General features: G+C 38.4%; 6 protein-coding genes across 7 annotated transcripts in view; all 6 read left to right on the top strand.

The window, feature by feature from the left end:
• LOC125048185 (vicilin-like seed storage protein At2g28490) overlaps nucleotides 1-17,827 on the top strand; it is a 26,033-nt gene extending 8,206 nt beyond the window's left edge. The window contains exons 1-2 of one of the 2 annotated variants that reach the window (XM_047646755.1): nucleotides 17,073-17,093; nucleotides 17,257-17,827. In XM_047646755.1, the coding sequence (XP_047502711.1) occupies nucleotides 17,088-17,093; nucleotides 17,257-17,715 (465 nt within the window). In that variant the 5' untranslated portion in view covers nucleotides 17,073-17,087 and the 3' untranslated portion in view covers nucleotides 17,716-17,827. Of the gene's footprint in view, nucleotides 1-17,072; nucleotides 17,094-17,256 lie in introns of those variants that run through there. The other variant, XM_047646754.1, reaches the window with a different exon arrangement.
• On the top strand, nucleotides 1,329-2,294 carry LOC125048183 (glycine-rich protein HC1-like). The gene is made up of 2 exons (XM_047646751.1): nucleotides 1,329-1,508; nucleotides 1,692-2,294. The coding sequence occupies exons 1-2, from the start codon at nucleotides 1,503-1,505 to the stop codon at nucleotides 2,181-2,183; spliced, it is 498 nt and encodes a 165-aa protein (XP_047502707.1). The 5' UTR covers nucleotides 1,329-1,502; the 3' UTR covers nucleotides 2,184-2,294.
• LOC125048187 lies at nucleotides 4,542-5,338 on the top strand. The gene is made up of 2 exons (XM_047646756.1): nucleotides 4,542-4,582; nucleotides 4,747-5,338. Exons 1-2 carry the CDS (start codon nucleotides 4,577-4,579, stop codon nucleotides 5,224-5,226), a joined length of 486 nt encoding a protein of 161 aa, XP_047502712.1. The 5' UTR covers nucleotides 4,542-4,576; the 3' UTR covers nucleotides 5,227-5,338.
• Nucleotides 6,699-7,520, top strand: LOC125048180 (keratin-associated protein 5-10-like). The gene is made up of 2 exons (XM_047646745.1): nucleotides 6,699-6,724; nucleotides 6,888-7,520. The coding sequence occupies exons 1-2, from the start codon at nucleotides 6,719-6,721 to the stop codon at nucleotides 7,407-7,409; spliced, it is 528 nt and encodes a 175-aa protein (XP_047502701.1). The 5' UTR covers nucleotides 6,699-6,718; the 3' UTR covers nucleotides 7,410-7,520.
• On the top strand, nucleotides 9,161-10,875 carry LOC125048188. Its single transcript, XM_047646757.1, has 2 exons — nucleotides 9,161-10,145; nucleotides 10,301-10,875. The coding sequence occupies exons 1-2, from the start codon at nucleotides 10,140-10,142 to the stop codon at nucleotides 10,775-10,777; spliced, it is 483 nt and encodes a 160-aa protein (XP_047502713.1). The 5' UTR covers nucleotides 9,161-10,139; the 3' UTR covers nucleotides 10,778-10,875.
• On the top strand, nucleotides 14,262-15,069 carry LOC125048182 (chaperone protein DnaJ-like). Its single transcript, XM_047646750.1, has 2 exons — nucleotides 14,262-14,287; nucleotides 14,454-15,069. Exons 1-2 carry the CDS (start codon nucleotides 14,282-14,284, stop codon nucleotides 14,955-14,957), a joined length of 510 nt encoding a protein of 169 aa, XP_047502706.1. The 5' UTR covers nucleotides 14,262-14,281; the 3' UTR covers nucleotides 14,958-15,069.

The raw sequence follows: 17,827 nt of genomic DNA, 5'->3' as shown, positions 1-17,827 counted from the left end.
ATACAGAGGAATGTCACCATTGTATAAATAACGTTAATGGTATTTATACAGGGTTCTTCAATTTGACTAAGGCTACTCTTTTGTTAGTGGAATCTAGTGATTTTAGCTGAATGTGATGCTGATACTGATTTCTAAGCTTTCTCTAGTGGATTTCAAAGTTTCTTTATAAATCTGGCTTCAAAGTTCAATCTGATCCCCAGGCAATTCTGCAAATTCCGATTTACTTAATAACCGTAGTTTTTTCTCCTTTTTTCTCCTTATTTTCTATATTTTACATTTACATTGTTTAATCCCTGCAACTTGATTATAATCAAATTGAACATAGATATAAAGTACATTGATCTCAACTAACTATAAACGCCTACTTTATCGTATTGTGATTAACGTAAAATACAAATTGGATTAATTGATTTCAATGCAGATTCCTTTGATTAAGACTTTCCCGCTTCTTATTATCACCGTCTTGTTATTATGGGGAAACGAGGGAGGACTGTATACATGATTTTCTAAAAACCTGTTAAATGATGCTATAAGTATGATAAATCCATATGGATGCATAACACTGTACACGTAAATTATTAGATTATTTTCCTTAACATTACTTCCATTTTGTTATTTTCTTCTTATTCAGGTAACAATAGATTATTTACTGATTAATGAATTATTAGCTAATTATCTTTCCGAAAAAAAAAAAACACAAAGTGAGAAAGCAGCAGAGACAGACAGAGGGGGGGGGGGGGGGAGAGGGGGCATAAACAGGGTTCTGGAAGGCAACGTCACTGAGCACATGGCTGATGACGTCACAGGAAAATACAAGTCTAGTAGCCACCACATGGAGTGTTGCCAACGTAAAGAACTGTTTCAGTTTTTTTGTTTTTTTGTTTTTTTTTTTCGTTGGTATGCAGTATTTTCATTATCTAAATTGAATTAATACTGGATTGAAACTACACGTGTAAAATAGATTCCCGCCGATTCTCTATCCCCTGACCTTTAGGAAATTGATTTAGAGGAGACACTTTGATAAAAGAAGTAATAATTAAGATTGTGAGTTTTTCCTCGTGACTGAGGGAGGCGACTATTTAGGTAGCGATTTTAGTAGTAGAGGGAAATACTGATAGTCAGCCTTTCTCTTTCAAATGCCAGTTTTATATAGCTGACCATCAGAGTTTCATTTTGATGGTAAGAAATTCTGCAGACTCGTATTATCTAATGAAAAGCAGATTCTCCTGTTAGCTGAGTTTTTCGCTTTCCATCTTTACATTTTATTACTGTCATTTCCATCTCTGTCATCAACGAAAATAAGGAGAGAGGAATTAAAGTACTTCGCAAAAAAAACGAAATGAAAAACCAAACGCGATACCAGAAAGTGCCGCCGGCGTGGGATACCCCGATTGGCGAGACGGAGAGGTTGGGGAGGGGGAGGGGAGGCGGCCGCCAGTTCCTGTATATAAGCGACGTTGTACTTCCACTCTTCACATTACACAGCTAACCTCAAACCAACAATGAATGTGAGTTCTATTTGCAATATGCCTTACAGTATTTATGTTCCACCGTTTTACAGCCATATTGATGTTCATATCCTGTTATGAACTTATTGATGTTCATATCCTGTTATAAATTATAAAATTTTACTTTAACAACGATAAACCAATATGCATCACGATGGATAATCCCCTTATCTCCTCTTGCAGAGCATCAAAGCCGTGATTGTGTGTTGCCTCCTGGTGGCAGTCTCGGCCGGTGTAGACCGAAGGAGAGGTGGACAAGGATCCAACAGATTCCTTACTGGAGGCTTCGGTGGTGTCCACGGAGGAGGTCTCTTCGGCGGCGGTTTTAATGGTGGCGGAATCCATGGTGGCGGTATCCATGGTGGAATCCACGGTGGTAGTGCTATTATCGGCGGTGGGATCTCCAATGGCCCAAGTGAATGCAGATATTGGTGCAAGACTCCGGAAGGTCAAGCCTACTGCTGCGAGACGGTGCATGAACCAGAAACACCTGTTGGTACCAAGCCACTCAATTGCCCACAAGTCCGTCCCACATGTCCACGTTTCCATGGGCCCCCCACTACCTGTTCCAGCGACTACAAGTGTGCTGGCCTTGATAAGTGTTGCTTCGACAGGTGTTTGGAAGAACACGTGTGCAAACCTCCCTCATATTTTAATAATCAACTCCTCTTTTAAAGGTGGTTATTGCTAATTATGAGCCATCGGTGTTCCGGTTGACAATGGAAGATAGAAAATCTGTGATTTATAGATATTTATTTTTGTATAATAAATCCTTATATGTGTATACTTCCTTGCATTTCTTTGTTCCCTTCGTCTACATGATAATAATCAAATAAAACAATGGAATAAAAGTAATGCGAATATATATTGATCAATCAATTGCTTTATCAGATAAGGTAGTAAATACATAGAGAAACCAAACTAAGTTTTTACTTTAATGCGCATTTGCATTTGTATTTAATGCATCTGAATTTTAACTTCAAATGAAATACTTATAATTTCTGGTGAATCTCAGAGTGATAGAGAAACCAAACAAGCCTTTTATTTTACTGCACATATGTATTGGATGCGTCTGAATTTTTTTTTTTCCAACTGAAATATAATTTCTGATGAATTTCAAGTTTTGAAAAGTTTTTAAAATCTTATTACTATCATGAGGGTTTACATAAAATACTTTTTATAGGCACTGTTTTAATACAATGAATTGGGATTACATGGAGATTTAAGTATGCGTATCCAAGTATACTGGCGTTTTCATGTTTTCAGAAACACACGTTTTCCAGCAAACATTTTCCATTTCTGAGCTGGTTATCTCGAGCAAAGAATGAATGGGATTTTCCGACTAATAACAGGTGTGAAATCTGTGATATGACAATAATATTTTCTTATAATATAACTTTTTCATGGCTGTTTATTCCTTTGATCCCTATTTTAACCGATTTCTAGGATTGTATAGAGTATCTTAGAAGAAAAAAAAATATATATATATTTTTAATAATCATCTCCCCTATTAAAGGGAATTATTAATAATGGGCCATCGGTCAATAACGGGGAAAAGGAAAGCTGTGATTTGTAGATATTTATTTTCAATATTAAATTGTAATATATATATATATATATATATATATGTATATCTGTACTGTATATATACATATATTAATGTATGTATATATCCCTTATATTTAATAACTCGCTATAAAAGTCTGATGTATTGTGAATGGCGTAAAACACATTATGGTATAGGCAATGGTTTCGATGGCGATTCCACACCTCTGGTCATCACTATCTTGAAAACAATGAAAAAGCTAGTAAATGTACAAATGTTTGCATATGCTCATATAATAACGTCCATGCAATTATTCAGAAAACGAGGGGAGAAATTACAATGCTACAGTAAAAGAAGGAGGGAGGATAGCCGGAGAAAAAACAACATTGGGATTTAGGTGTTCTCACACTCATCAAGTTTGTGGCCAATGACGTCACAGAATAAAGAACGGGTCTTCGCGTAAAGTGTTGCCATCTTCAAGAATCTCTTCCTTTTTCTAATTCATTGACTTGGGTTGAATGGTAATGCTTTCCTAATTTTATTTTGAGTAGGGAAATATATGGCTATCACACCATTTTATGCGAATTCTCTTCTTTCTTAACTAATTTGAAATAATTTTATCATAATAATATATCTGTATGTTATTTAGGGAAGTATAAGCTTAAAATCCTGAATCTGTTTCTAACGAAAACTCTATAGTGAAATATGTATCTGCTGCAGCAATACATGTTAATCCAGACATAAAGCTTCATAGCTATGCAGAAACTGGTTAGTGTGACGTCACAGAGTTTGGAAAATACCTAGCAACCCTTACTTTCACCCTCCCTTTCCCTGCCTCCCTCCCTGTCGCCTGCCTCCCTTCATCCATACTGCCTGTAACCTGCTCGTTCCATCATTCCCTCCCTGACATCTCCCATCCTCTGTGCACCCTTTTCCCTTTGCCTCCCCCTATCTCCTTCCAATCTCTTTGTACACTCTTCCCTACCTCCCGTTCCCCCCTCATTACCTGCCTCGTTCCATTCTGTTTGTGCTCTCTCCCCTCCCTCAATCCATCCTTGCCTCATATATTGCTTGCATCCTTACCCTCTTTCCATCATGCTTGCATCCTCTCTTCCTTCGATCCTGCTTACACCCTGACCTGCTTAACCCTCCATCCTTCTTCCATCATGTTTGCACTTCCCCCTTTCCCCACGTCCATGATTAAGGAAAATATTTTGAAATGGACGGAATGTAGATATTTTGGCAGAAATATAGGTAATACTCATAATCATCTTTTCTTTGTCAAAAGCCATTTTTGATCTTCGTCATTAGTGGAAAAATGGAAGATGATTCAAAGTATTTCACAAGAAGTGAACTGGAAAACCAAACACAATACTTTGAAATTCACGTTGCTGGCTTGGGATATCCCGACTAGCGAAGTGGAGAGGTAGGGGAGGGGGAGGGGAGGCGGGCACCAGTTCCTGTATATAAGCGACGTTGCATCTTCAACTCTCCACATTACACAGCTAACCTCTAAACAACAATGAATGTGAGTACTTGTTGTAAGATATTCTATAATGTATATGTTCGAACGTTTTAAAAGACATTTTGATCATATTATGTTGTGAACTATACATTATATATTCTTTTTAAATCTAAGAACAGTAAACCAATATGTATCATGATATATCATTTCGTTATCTCCTCTTGCAGAGCATCAAAGCCGTGATTGTGTGTTGCCTCCTGGTGGCCGTCTCCGGCGGTATAGACCGAAGGAGAGGTGGACAAGGATCCAACAGATTCCTTCCTGGAGGTTTCGGTGGCGTCCACGGAGGTGGCCTCTTCGGCGGCGGTTTTAATGGTGGCGGAATCCATGGTGGCGGAATCAACGGTGGTAGTGCTATTATCGGCGGTGGAGTCTCCAATGGCCCAAGCCAATGCAGATACTGGTGCAAGACTCCGGAGGGTCAAGCCTACTGCTGTGAGACGGTGCATGAACCAGAGACACCTGTTGGTACCAAACCACTCGATTGCCCACAAGTTCGTCCCACATGCCCACGTTTCCACGGTCCTCCCACTACCTGTTCCAACGACTACAAGTGTGCTGGCCTCGATAAGTGTTGCTTTGACAGGTGTTTGGGAGAACACGTGTGCAAACCTCCCTCCTTTTTCAATAATCATCTCCCCTTTTAAAGGTGGTTATTGCAAATAAAGAGTCATCGGTGTTCCGGTTGATAACGGAAGATAGGGGATCTGTGATTTGTAGATATTTATTTTTGAATAATAAATCCTTATGTGTTTATAATTCCTTGCATTTCTTTGTTCCCTTCGTCTACATCATAATAATCATATAAAACAATGGAATAAAAGCAATGCGAATATATGTTGATCTATCCCTTTTTTATCATAGAGGGTAGTTAATGCATAGAGAAACCAAAGAGCCTTTTACTTTACTACGCATATGTATTGGATGCGTCTGAATTTTATCTTCAACTGAAATATACAATTGCTGGTGAATCTCCAAAGCCTTAAACATTTTCAAATATTTTACTAATTTGTCGTATCATCAGTGATATATAAAATACTTTTTTTATAGGCACTGTTTTCTTAATATATTGAATTAGGAATACATGGAGATTTAAATATGTGTATCCATGTGTACTGACGTTTCCATGTTTTCAGAAATACACACGTTTCCAGAAAAAAAAAATTCCATTCCCGAGCTGGTTATCTCGAGCAAAGAATGAATGGGATTTTCCGAATAATAACGGGTGTGAAATCCATGATATGACAATAATATTTTCTGAAAATATCAGTATATTATTTATTATATCAATATAGTATTTACTGATAAATGAATACTTAGCTAATTATCTTTCAAAAAGAAAAGAAAAAAGTGAGAAAGCAGCAGAGACAGAAAGCAGTGGGGGGGGGGGGGGGGATAAACAGGGTTCTGGAAGGCAACGTCACTGAGCACATGGCTGATGACGTCACAGAGGAAAATACAAGTCTAGTAGTCACCACATGAAGTGTTGCCAATGTCAAGAACTGTGATTCTTTTTCTTTTTTTTTTTCCTTTTTTTTCGCTGGCATGTAGTATTTTCATTATCTAAATTTCATTAAGACCAAACTGAAACTGTACGTGTTAAATAGACTTCCACCGATTCTCTATCCCTTGACCTTTATGAAACTGATTTAGAGGAGACACTATGATAAAAGAAGGGATAATTAAGAGTAGTAGTGAGTTCTTTCTCGTGATTAAAGGAGGCCACTATTTAGGAAGCGATTATAGTAGTTGAGGTAAATACTGATAATCAGCCTTTCTGTTTCAAATGCTAGTTTTGTATAGCTGACCATCAAAGCTTCATTTAAATGGTAAGAAATTCTGCAGACTCGAATCATCTAATGAAAAGCAGAATCTCTCGATTTTTTTCGCTTTCAAACTCTACATTTCCATCTTTGTCCATCAACGAAAATAAGGAAAGAGGAATAAAAAAGTATTTCGCAAAAACTGAAATGGAAAACCAAACGCAATACCAGGAAGTGCCGCTGGCGTGGGATATCCCGACTGGCGAGGCGGAGAGGTTGGGGAGGGGGAGGGGGAGGGGAGGCGGCCGCCAGTTCCTGTATATAAGCGACGTTGTACTTCCACTCTTCACATTATACAGCTAACCTCTAACCAACAATGAATGTGAGTGCTATTTGCAAGATGCCTTACAGTATTTAAATTTCACCGTTTTACAGCCATTTTGATGTTCATATGCTGTTACAAACTAGTTTGATTGTACATTGGACATAATTTTCCTTTAATGATAAACCAATATGCATGGCTAATTCCCTATCTCCTCTTGCAGAGCATCAAATCAGTGATTGTGTGTTGCCTCCTGGTGGCAGTCTCGGCCGGTGTAGACCGAAGGAGAGGTGGACAAGGATCCAACAGATTCCTTACTGGAGGTTTCGGTGGCGTCCACGGAGGCGGTCTCTTCGGCGGCGGTTTCAATGGTGGCGGAATCCATGGCGGTGGAATTCATGGTGGCGGAATCCATGGTGGTGGAATTCATGGTGGCGGTATCCATAGTGGTGGAATCCACGGCGGTGGAGTCTCTAGTGGCCCAAGCCAATGCAGATACTGGTGCAAGACTCCGGAGGGTCAAGCCTACTGCTGTGAGACGGTGCACGAACCAGAGACACCTGTTGGCACCAAGCCACTCACATGCCCTCAAGTCCGTCCAACATGCCCACGATTCCATGGGCCTCCCACAACCTGTTCCAACGACTACAAGTGTGCTGGTCTCGATAAGTGTTGCTTTGACAGGTGTTTGGGAGAACACGTATGCAAGCCTCCCTCATTTTTCAATAATCATCTCCCCTTTTAATGGGGGGTTATTGCTAATATAGAGCCATCGGTTTTCCGGTTAATAACGGAAGATAAGAAATCTGTGATTTGTAAATATTTATTTTTGAATAATGATTCTTGTATGTTTATATTTTCTTGCATTTCCTTGTTCCTTTCGTCTACATTATAATAGTCATACAGAACACTGTAAGATTAATCCGAATATATATTGATCGAGTTCATTGCAACAAATAAAAGTGTAATAAGAATTAATATATTTACGGCACATATGTATTTAAAGCGTAAGAATTTGATCTTCATATGAAATACATATAATTTCTGGTGAATTTCACGGGCCGTGAAAATTTCAAAAATTTTACTACAAATATATTGTATCATGAATGATGCATATAACACTTCTTTTTATAAGCACTATTTTCTGAAAAGATCACATTAGGAATACATGTATATTTAAATATATGTTTATGCATACTTGCGTTTCCGAGCTGGTCATCTTGAACAAAGAATGATTTACCGATTAATAACGGAGGATGTGAGAGCTACAATTTGATACTATTTTCTTATAGTAAATGTATGAATACTCAACTTTCTGATGCCTGTTTATTCTTTTGATCCCTATTTTAACAACAGATCTCGGAGGATTGTACAGAGTATCTTGAAAGAAAGAAAAAATCTCTATCCTTTTTAATAAACGGTTATTGTTAATAATTGTTCGTTGGTTCCCGGTTAATAACGGAAAATAGGAAAGCTGTGATTTGTAGATTATTTCCAATACTAAATCGTTATACATGCACACACATATATGTCTGTGTATGTAATATCGCCAGGGTTTCCCTTTGATATGATCTTTTAATCCCTTTTTTGTTTCTTTTGGTATTATGTGTATTTAGCCACTCGAGGAATAAAGAAAACGTATTTTCATAACCCATTTGTATATTCACAAATATTTTTCTACTGAAACATAGGTAAATTGATAATATATTTGACGAGTCGTCTATGAGCGAGTTCCTGGCGCCGAGAGTCGTGGCACGAAGATTGCATCTGTCCAGGTGCTGGGATTTGTGGAGCTTGAGCTTGAGCTTGAAAATGGAACTCCTATCATTCATGGCCTATAGAAAGAGGTTGAAAACACAGTTCATTACTATGAGTACAAGGATCTTTGTAAAATCCACAGATGTTAAAATATGATAAACATGTAGTTTTTAATACAAGGTAGCCGAAAAGATCGGAGCGAAGTGACCGTCCATGTTGAGGGGTTACTAAACTTACACACGCACAACAAAACAAACATACAAATAATCAGCCTGCAGATGAAAGCATCGATTGATTTGAAACCATCAAAATATATATATATATATATATATATATATATACATATACGATTGTATATACCCCTTGCATTTATTTAATCCATCCATATAGGTCAATTGAACATTGATATGAAGTACATTGATCTTAACCAACCATAAGACTAATTTACTGCACTTTGAATGAAGTAAAATACATGATATAGGCTATGGTTTCGATGGCTAATCCTCTGATTGAGGTTTTCCCACATCTGGTTATAACTATCCCGAAAACAAAGAAATGACCAGTGAATACGCAAATGTTTACATATGCCTATATAATATCGTCCTTGGAAATGTTCATGAGGAGAGAAGTTACAAAACGACAACAACAGGGGAAGGGAGAATAGCAGGCGAAAAAACATCACTGGGATTTAGAAGGCGTCGTCACAGTGACGTCATCAAATTTGTGGCTAGTGGCGTCACAGAATATAGAACAGGTCTTCGCGCAAAATGTTGCCATCTTCAGGATCTCTCTTCTCGTTTTTCTCATTCATTCACTTGAATTGATAGGAAATGCTCGATTAGATTTATTTTGATATATGGCTATCACACCACTCTAAGAATGCGAATTCACTTCTCTCCCTTCATCCATTCTGCCTGTAACCTGCTATTTCCATCATTCCCTTCATTCATCCAAGACACCTCCCACCCAATGTGTATCTTTCTTCCTTTCCCTCTCACTATTTTCTTTCAATGTCTTTGTACATTCTTCCCTCCTTCCCTTCCCCTTCATTCACTGCTTCCTTCAATTCTATCTGTGTTCTCTTTCCTCCCTTAATCTATCCTTGCCTGCTATACTGTTTGTACCCTTCCCCTCCTTCCTCCCTCCTCCCCTCCCTTTCTTCCTTCTTCCATCTTGCTTACACCCTGCCCCCACTTTACCCTCTTTCCTTCCTCCATCATGTTTGAACTCTCCCCCTTCCTCCCGTCCTTCCTTGCTGCTTATACCCTCGCCCTCCCTTTCTCTCTCCTCCCTATGATTGAATGACTGTTTTGGTAGGACGGAATAGAGCCATTTTAGCAGATGTATAGGTAAATACTGATAATCATCCATTGTCAAATGCCGGTTTTTGTATAACTGGCCCGCATTTTATAATTAAACGCAGGTTTCCCTGTTAGTTGACTTTTTTCTTTCTTTCTCGATTTCCATTTATACATTTTATCACTGTCACTTTGACCTTCATCAGTGAAAAAAAGGAGAAGACGAGCTAAAGTATTTCGCAAGAAGTGAACTGGAAAACCAGACACGATACATGGAATATTACGCCGCTGGCTTGGGATACCCCGTCTGGCATGGCGGAAAAGGTTGGCGAGGGGGGAGGGGTCGGCCACCAGTTCCTGTATATAAGCGACGTTGCAACTTCCACTCTCCACATCACACAGCTAACCTTTAACCAACAATGAATGTGAGTATTTGTTGTAAGATGCACTTTAGTGTACGTTCGACCGTTTTAAGAGACATTTTGTTCATATTCTATTGTTTTTAAGTTATGTATTTTAAAATTGAACAACAGTTAACCAATATTATTATGATGTATAATTTCCGTGTACTCTCTTGCAGAGCATCAAAGCCGTGATTGTCTGTTGCCTCCTGGTGGCCGTCTCCGCCGGTGTAGACCGAAGGAGAGGTGGACAAGGATCCAACAGATTCCTTCCTGGAGGCTTTGGTGGCGTCCATGGAGGTGGTCTCTTCGATGGCGGTTTTAATGGTGGGGGAATCCATGGTGGAATTCATGGTGGTAGTGTTATTATCGGCGGTGGAATATCCACTGGCCCAAGTGAATGCAGATATTGGTGCAAGACTCCGGAGGGTCAAGCCTACTGCTGCGAGACGGTGCATGAACCAGAGACACCTGTTGGTACCAAGCCACTCACTTGCCCTCAAGTCCGTCCCACATGCCCACGTTTCCATGGGCCTCCCACAACCTGTTCCAACGACTACAAGTGTGCTGGCCTCGATAAGTGTTGCTTCGACAGGTGTTTGGGAGAGCACGTGTGCAAACCTCCCTCATTTTTCAACAATCACCTCCCCTTTTAAATATGGACTCATTGGTTTTCCGGTTGATAACGGAAGATGAGAAATCTGTGATTTGTAGATATTTATTCTTTGATAATAAATCTTTATATATAAATATATACTTGCATTTGTTTAATTCCTTCATCTACATTATAACCAAATTGAATATAGATATGAAGTACATTGATCTCAACTAACCATAAACGTATACTTTATCTACTGTAAATGGCGTAAAATACATAAGATTCTTTCCATCCTTCTGACACTTCCCTCTTTCCCTCCCTCCCTCTCACGCTCTCCTCCTCGTTCTCCATGCAAGAATGATACTGTCGTTGATCTTGTAAACCTGACATCGGTCTATTACCTTATGGATTCAACTTTTCTTTAACTCTGTTCAAAGAAAGGGGATTAACTATTGTGTAAGCATTTGTAAAAGAAAAAATATATATATCACAACCTCACATCCCAACTCAAAGGCTTATAAGCCTTTGAGTTTGGGAATGATTATGAGGAAATGATGAAGGTTTTGTTTTTTGTTTTTTGTTTTTCCAAACACCTGCTGAATGATGATGAATATGACAGTGGTTCTAATACTGCTAAAAATATGGTAAATACGTATGGATGTACACGTAAGTTGTTGGATTCCACCTATTTTTATTCATATATTTTTCTAATATTACTTTAATTTTGTTATTTTCTTATTCAGGTATCAATATGTTATTCATTGATTAATTATTTATTGGCTAACTATCTTTCCGATAGAAGAACAAAGTGGGAAACCAGCAAAAATGGAGAAAGAGAGAGTGGGGGAGGGAGGAAAAGGGGCATAAACAGGGTTCGGGAAGGCAACGTCACCTGAGCACATGGCTGATGACGTCACAGAGGAAAATACATGTCTAGTAGCCACCGCATGAAGTGTTGCCAATGTCAAGAACTGTGCTTCCGCTTTTGTTTTTGTTTTTTTCCGCTGACACGTAGTATTTTCATTCTCTATATTGCATTTAAGACCGAACTGAAACAATACGTGTAAAATAACCTTCCTGCCGATTCTCTATCTCCTGACCTTTATGAAACTGATTTAGTGGAGACACTATGATAAAAAGTGATAGTTAAGATTGTCAGCGAGTTCTTTCTCATGAATGAGGGAGGCGATTATTTCGAGAGCGATTTTAGTAGAAATACAGGTAAATACTGATAATCAGCCTTTCTGTTTCAAATGCCAGTTTTGTATAGCTTACCATCAAGGCTTCATTTACAATGTTTTAATGGTGGCGGAATCCATGGTGGAATCCATGGTGGTGGTATCCATGGTGGTAGTGCTATTATCGGCGGTGGAATATCCACTGGCCCAAGTGAATGCAGATATTGGTGCAAGACTCCGGAGGGTCAAGCCCATGTCTGCAAACCTCCCTCATTTTTCAATAATTTCCCCTTTTAAAGGTGGTTATCGCTATTAAGTTTTCCAGTTGATAACGGAAGATAGGAAGGCTGTGATTTGTAGATATTTATTTTTTATTAATAAACCCTTAAATATTTATATTTCATTGCACTTCTTTTTCCCCCTTCCTTTACATTATAATAATGAAATTGAACGCGAAAAAATGTAAACTGAATGTATGTTGATCTATCTTTTTATTTTATTTTATTAGGTGAGAAATCTATGATTTGATAATACTTAATGAATACTTAGCTTTCTGATGATGGTTTATTCTTATGATCCATTCTTTAACAACATATCTCGGAGTATTTTATTGAGAAACCTGACTAAAAAGAAAAAATCACCCACTTATCCTTTCGGATAATGAATGATCTTCCCTTTTAAAGATGGTTATTGTTAATAAGGGGTCATCGGTTGAAAATAGGAAAGCTATGATTTGTAGATACTTATTGTCAATAATGAATCGGTATATATATCCTCTTGCGTTTGTGCGACTCTGCATTTGGTGGTAATCAAATTGAACATGGATATGAAGTACACTGATCTCAGCCAACCATAGAGGCCCACTTTACCGCATTGTAAATGGCGTAAAATGCATAATGTTATGGGCATTGGTTTCAATGGAGAGTTCTTTCACCGCGACTGTCAACCTTCTGGTTATTACTATCCTGAAAACTATGAAAGGGCTAGTGAATATAAAAATGTTTACATGTGTCAACACGAGCGCGCAAACATATATACATACATGCACATAAATATAATATATATGCGTATGTCAGACCGCCAACTCATACATACACGCACAAATGCACATATCCCCGCGATCACACATTCATATATATACATATATATATTATATATAAGTGTGTGTGTGTGGATAAACAAATAAATATGCATATATATGAATTTGTATATTTATATAAATATATATTTATGTGTTTATGTATGTATATATATGAATTTATGTAAATATGAGATCGCCCATGCAGATATTTGGAAAACAAGAAGATGCAGGGCTACTACAACTGAGAGAGAGCAGCCGAAAGGTAACTGAACTGGAGAAAAAACGGTGACGTCATCAGATGAGTGGCCAATAACAGAATGAAGGACAGGTCTTACAGCCAACGGGTAAAGTGTTGCCATCTCCAGTGATCTCTTTTTCTAATTCATTCACTTCAGTTGACAAACGTAGTGTTCGATTATATATATTTTACGTTAGTAAGTATATGACTATTACATCACTGTACATACGAATTCAGTTCTCTCTTAACTAATTCTGAGATGTTTTATAATACTATATTTATATCTTACCTCGGAGAGTACATGCGTAGAATCCTGAATATGTTTCTGATGAAATCCTGTGTAGTAGAATGTGAATCTGCGTAACCAAATATAGAGCTTCATACTTACATAGAAACTATTTAGTCTGACGTCATCGAGTTTGGAAAATACCTAGCAACCTTTCCTTGCGCCCTTCCCCCTCCCTTCCTCTCTCCCCTTCCCACCTTCCTCTATCTATCCAGTCTGTTATCTGCCCCTTCACTCATTCCCTCCCTCTATCCCTGATACTTTCCATTCTGTTTGTCCCTCCCAGCCTCCTTTCCTTATACTTTACCCCTCGTTCCACCCTGTTTACACCTTCCCTTTTCTCCTCCCGTCCTTCCGTATTCCTTCTGCCCTGCTGGCACTCTCCCCGTTCTTTCGTCCTTCCTGTTTATACCCACCCCTCCCTTCCTATGCTTCTTCCCTCCTCCCCCGTTATCGGTAGGACGGAATGTAATGATTTTAGCAGACGTATTAGGCAGACGTGCCTTTCTTTATGATTTTCCCCTCTCTTTCCGTCTATACAATTCATTAATGTCAAATTAACATTCATCAATGTAAAAAGGAAAGATAAGCTGAAGTATTTCGCCAAAAGTGAACCGGAAAACCAAACACGTTACCTGGAAATTTATGTCGCTAGTTTGGGATATCCCCACTGGCGAGGCGAAGATCGGGGAGGGGGAGGGGAGTCGGCTTCCAGTTCCTTATATAAGCGACGTTGCATCTTCCGCTCTCCACATTACACAGCTATCCTCTAACCAACAATGAATGTGAGGGCTTGTTGCAAGATGCACTATAGTATTTATGTTCGACCGTTTTAGGAGCATTTTGGTCTTCATATCTTGTGAAGTTGATTGAATATAAATTAGATACAATTTTATTTTCATAATAATAAACAATACATATAATGATGAATAATTTCGTTATCTCTTGCAGAGCATCAAAGCCGTCATTGTGTGCTGCCTCTTGGTGGCCGTCTCCGCTGGTGTAGACCGAAGGAGAGGTGGACAAGGATCCAACCGATTCCTTCCTGGAGGTTTCGGTGGTGTCAGCGGAGGTGGTCTCTTCGGCGGCGGTTTTAATGGTGGCGGAATCCATGGTGGAATTCATGGAGGCAGTATCCATGGTGGAATCCACGGTGGTAGTTCTATTATCGGCGGTGGAGTCTCCAATGGCCCAAGCCAATGCAGATATTGGTGCAAGACTCCGGAGGGTCAAGCCTACTGCTGTGAGACGGTGCATGAACCAGAGACACCAGTTGGCACCAAGCCACTCACTTGCCCACAAGTTCGTCCCACATGCCCACGTTTCCATGGGCCCCCCACTACCTGTTCTAACGACTACAAGTGTGCTGGCCTCGATAAGTGTTGCTTTGACAGATGTTTGGGAGAACACGTGTGCAAACCTCCCTCATTTTTCAATAACCATCTCCCCTTTTAAGGGTGGTTATTGCCAATAGATAGTCATCGGTTTTCCTGTTGATAACGGAAGATTAAAACAAACCTGTGATTTATAGATATTTATTTTTGAATAATAAATCCCTATATGCTTATATTTGCATTTCTTTGTTTCCTTCGTCTAGATTGTAATCAAATAGAATACTGGAAAAAAGTAATCGGAATATATATATATATATATAGATCAATCACTTTTTTACATGAAAAAGGGTAGTGAATACAAAAGAAATCAAACAAGCCAAGTTTTTCACTGAACCAAGTTAGTTGTGATGAATGTAGGTGTGAATAAGAATTGATATCTTTACGGCGCATAGGTCTGGATTTTATCTTCACCCGAAATACATATAATTTCTGGTGAATATAAAGTCGAAATGCATGAAATGCATCTCATGAGCCATTAAAATATTTAAACATTTTTCTACTAATTTATCATATAAATGTTGCATAAAACACTTTATTTTATTGGCAGTTTTATGCATACATTGGATTAGGAATACATGGAGATTTGCATATGCGTATCCATTTATACATACGTTCAAAGACACGCACAAGCGTTTCTCAGCAACCAATTTCCGTAACAGAGCTGGTTATTTCGAGTAAAGAGTGAATAGGGATTCCCGATTATTGACGGAAGATGTGAAATCTGTGATTTGACAGTAATATTTTCTGATAGTAAATCTATGAATACTTAATGAATACTCAGCTTTCTGATATCTATTCATCCCTTTCTGATATCTATTCATCCCCATTTTAACAATATATCTCGGAGGTTTGTATACAGGATCTTGGATGATACAGTTTCATCTCTTTCACCTTGTTTCAAGTAACAAAGGAAAACACACTTTTATTAATATGTCTTATGGAAACATAAAGTACTTTATCTGACACTTTGACAAATATTACTTCACTGATATTTTTTAACTGATTATTCGTTAATTTTTTAATGTATTTCATATGATTCACAGGTAAATTTGACTAAATATGGTGATCCCTGTTTATCAAAACAGTTTTGCAATACTCTAGCAAATCAGCTCCTTACTGAACAAAACAGTGACTTTGCAGTTCCAAATAAGAGCAAATTCTAATCCATTCCGTACCTCTTCTTCAGGAGTAGTTTAACAGTAATCGAATCTCTTTGGTTGCTGCCCTCTCCTTTAATCTACTGAATTTTCATTGGCAATCCATATTTTGTAGTGGCTGAAGGTGCTATTAACAGGCAACGCATAAATGGCTCTACTTTGAAGTGAAGACCAGCAGGTATCATACTATGGTATACCCTAAAGGTATACTTGTGGTTTCGGACGGCAGTGAATCCGATTAATACCTGATGAATGTGGGAATATTGTTTTGTAATGCATATGATTGGCTTATTTATTCCATTGTAGAATTAGATATAGCATAGTACTGTAACATATATAGTGTGACGTCGTCGAGCCCGAATTTTTTCACGTCAAAAAAGAAGAAGATAACAACTGGCAATACGATTTCATTGTCGTTTAAATCTGCCATGAAATTAGGAAACTATAAGTAATGATGATAATGATATTCTTTATATTTATCAGAATAATAGTAAAGATAAAATATCACTGAGAGTGATAACATTTGTAACAAAAAAATACTCAATAACAATAATTTTATTGATAATAATAAAAACAAAGATGTTAGTAAAAGGAAATACCTATACCAAAAATAATAGTAGTACTAGTGATACATGGCAACGATTATAGTGCCAGTAACTAATATAATTAAATAGTGCAAATATTATTGACACGAGTAATAAAATTATTACAATACTAATAAAAAAAATTCTTAGCATTTCTTTTTAAAACCTTTTACTGTTCTATTTACTTTCAGCGCCATTTTTAACTCTGCCATCAATGTAACCAGAAATAGTAGCCGATGTTTGATTCAACAGAATGATAATTATTTGCATAAGACGTAACAACGACCCCAGGAAATTTAACTTGGCAGGAAATGTCATAGTTGCGTCACGGGACATCCCGACTGGCGAGACATGGATTGGCCGGGGGGGTGGGGGGGGGTTGCCAGTTCCTGTATATAAGCGCGGTTGCAACTCGCACTCGCCACATTACACAGACACCTCTGGTTAGCAATGAATGTGAGTGCATCTTTCGAGATACAATGTTAACTACATTTCACTCTATTTCGTATATTCTGATTATGTTATCTTAATTCTTTAAATTCTGGTTGTCATAGTGGTTTGATAAGCACATTTAATTATTTTTATAGATCAGAGTCAATAGCTTTGTTATCTCTTGCAGAGCATCAAAGCCGTGATTGTGTGCTGCCTTTTGGTGGCCGTCTTGGCCGGTGTAGACCGAAGGAGAGGTGGACAAGGATCCAACAGATTCCTTCCTGGAGGTTTCGGTGGCGTACACGGAGGCGGTCTCTTCGGCGGAATCCATGGTGGAATACACGGTGGTAGTGGCATCATCGGCAGTGGAATCTCAAATGGTCCAAGCCAGTGCAGATATTGGTGCAAGACTCCGGAGGGTCAAGCCTACTGCTGCGAGACGGTGCATGAACCAGAGACACCTGTTGGCACCAAGCCACTCACTTGCCCACAAGTCCGTCCAACATGCCCACGTTTCCACGGTCCTCCCACTACCTGTTCCAACGACTACAAGTGTGCTGGCCTCGATAAGTGTTGCTTCGACAGGTGTTTGGGAGAACACGTGTGCAAACCTCCTTCATATTTCAATAACCATCTCCCCTTTTAAAGATGGTTATTTCTAATAAATAGACATCGGTTTTCCGGTTGATAACGGAAGATAGTAAATCTGTGATCTGTAGATATTTATTTTTTGAATAATAAAGCTTTATATATTAATA

Source organism: Penaeus chinensis, chromosome 43, assembly GCF_019202785.1.
Source record: "Penaeus chinensis breed Huanghai No. 1 chromosome 43, ASM1920278v2, whole genome shotgun sequence".
Lineage (NCBI taxonomy): Eukaryota > Metazoa > Arthropoda > Malacostraca > Decapoda > Penaeidae > Penaeus > Penaeus chinensis.
The sequence above is the reverse complement of the archived record's forward strand: the minus strand, read 5'-3'. Positions and strand labels throughout refer to the sequence as shown.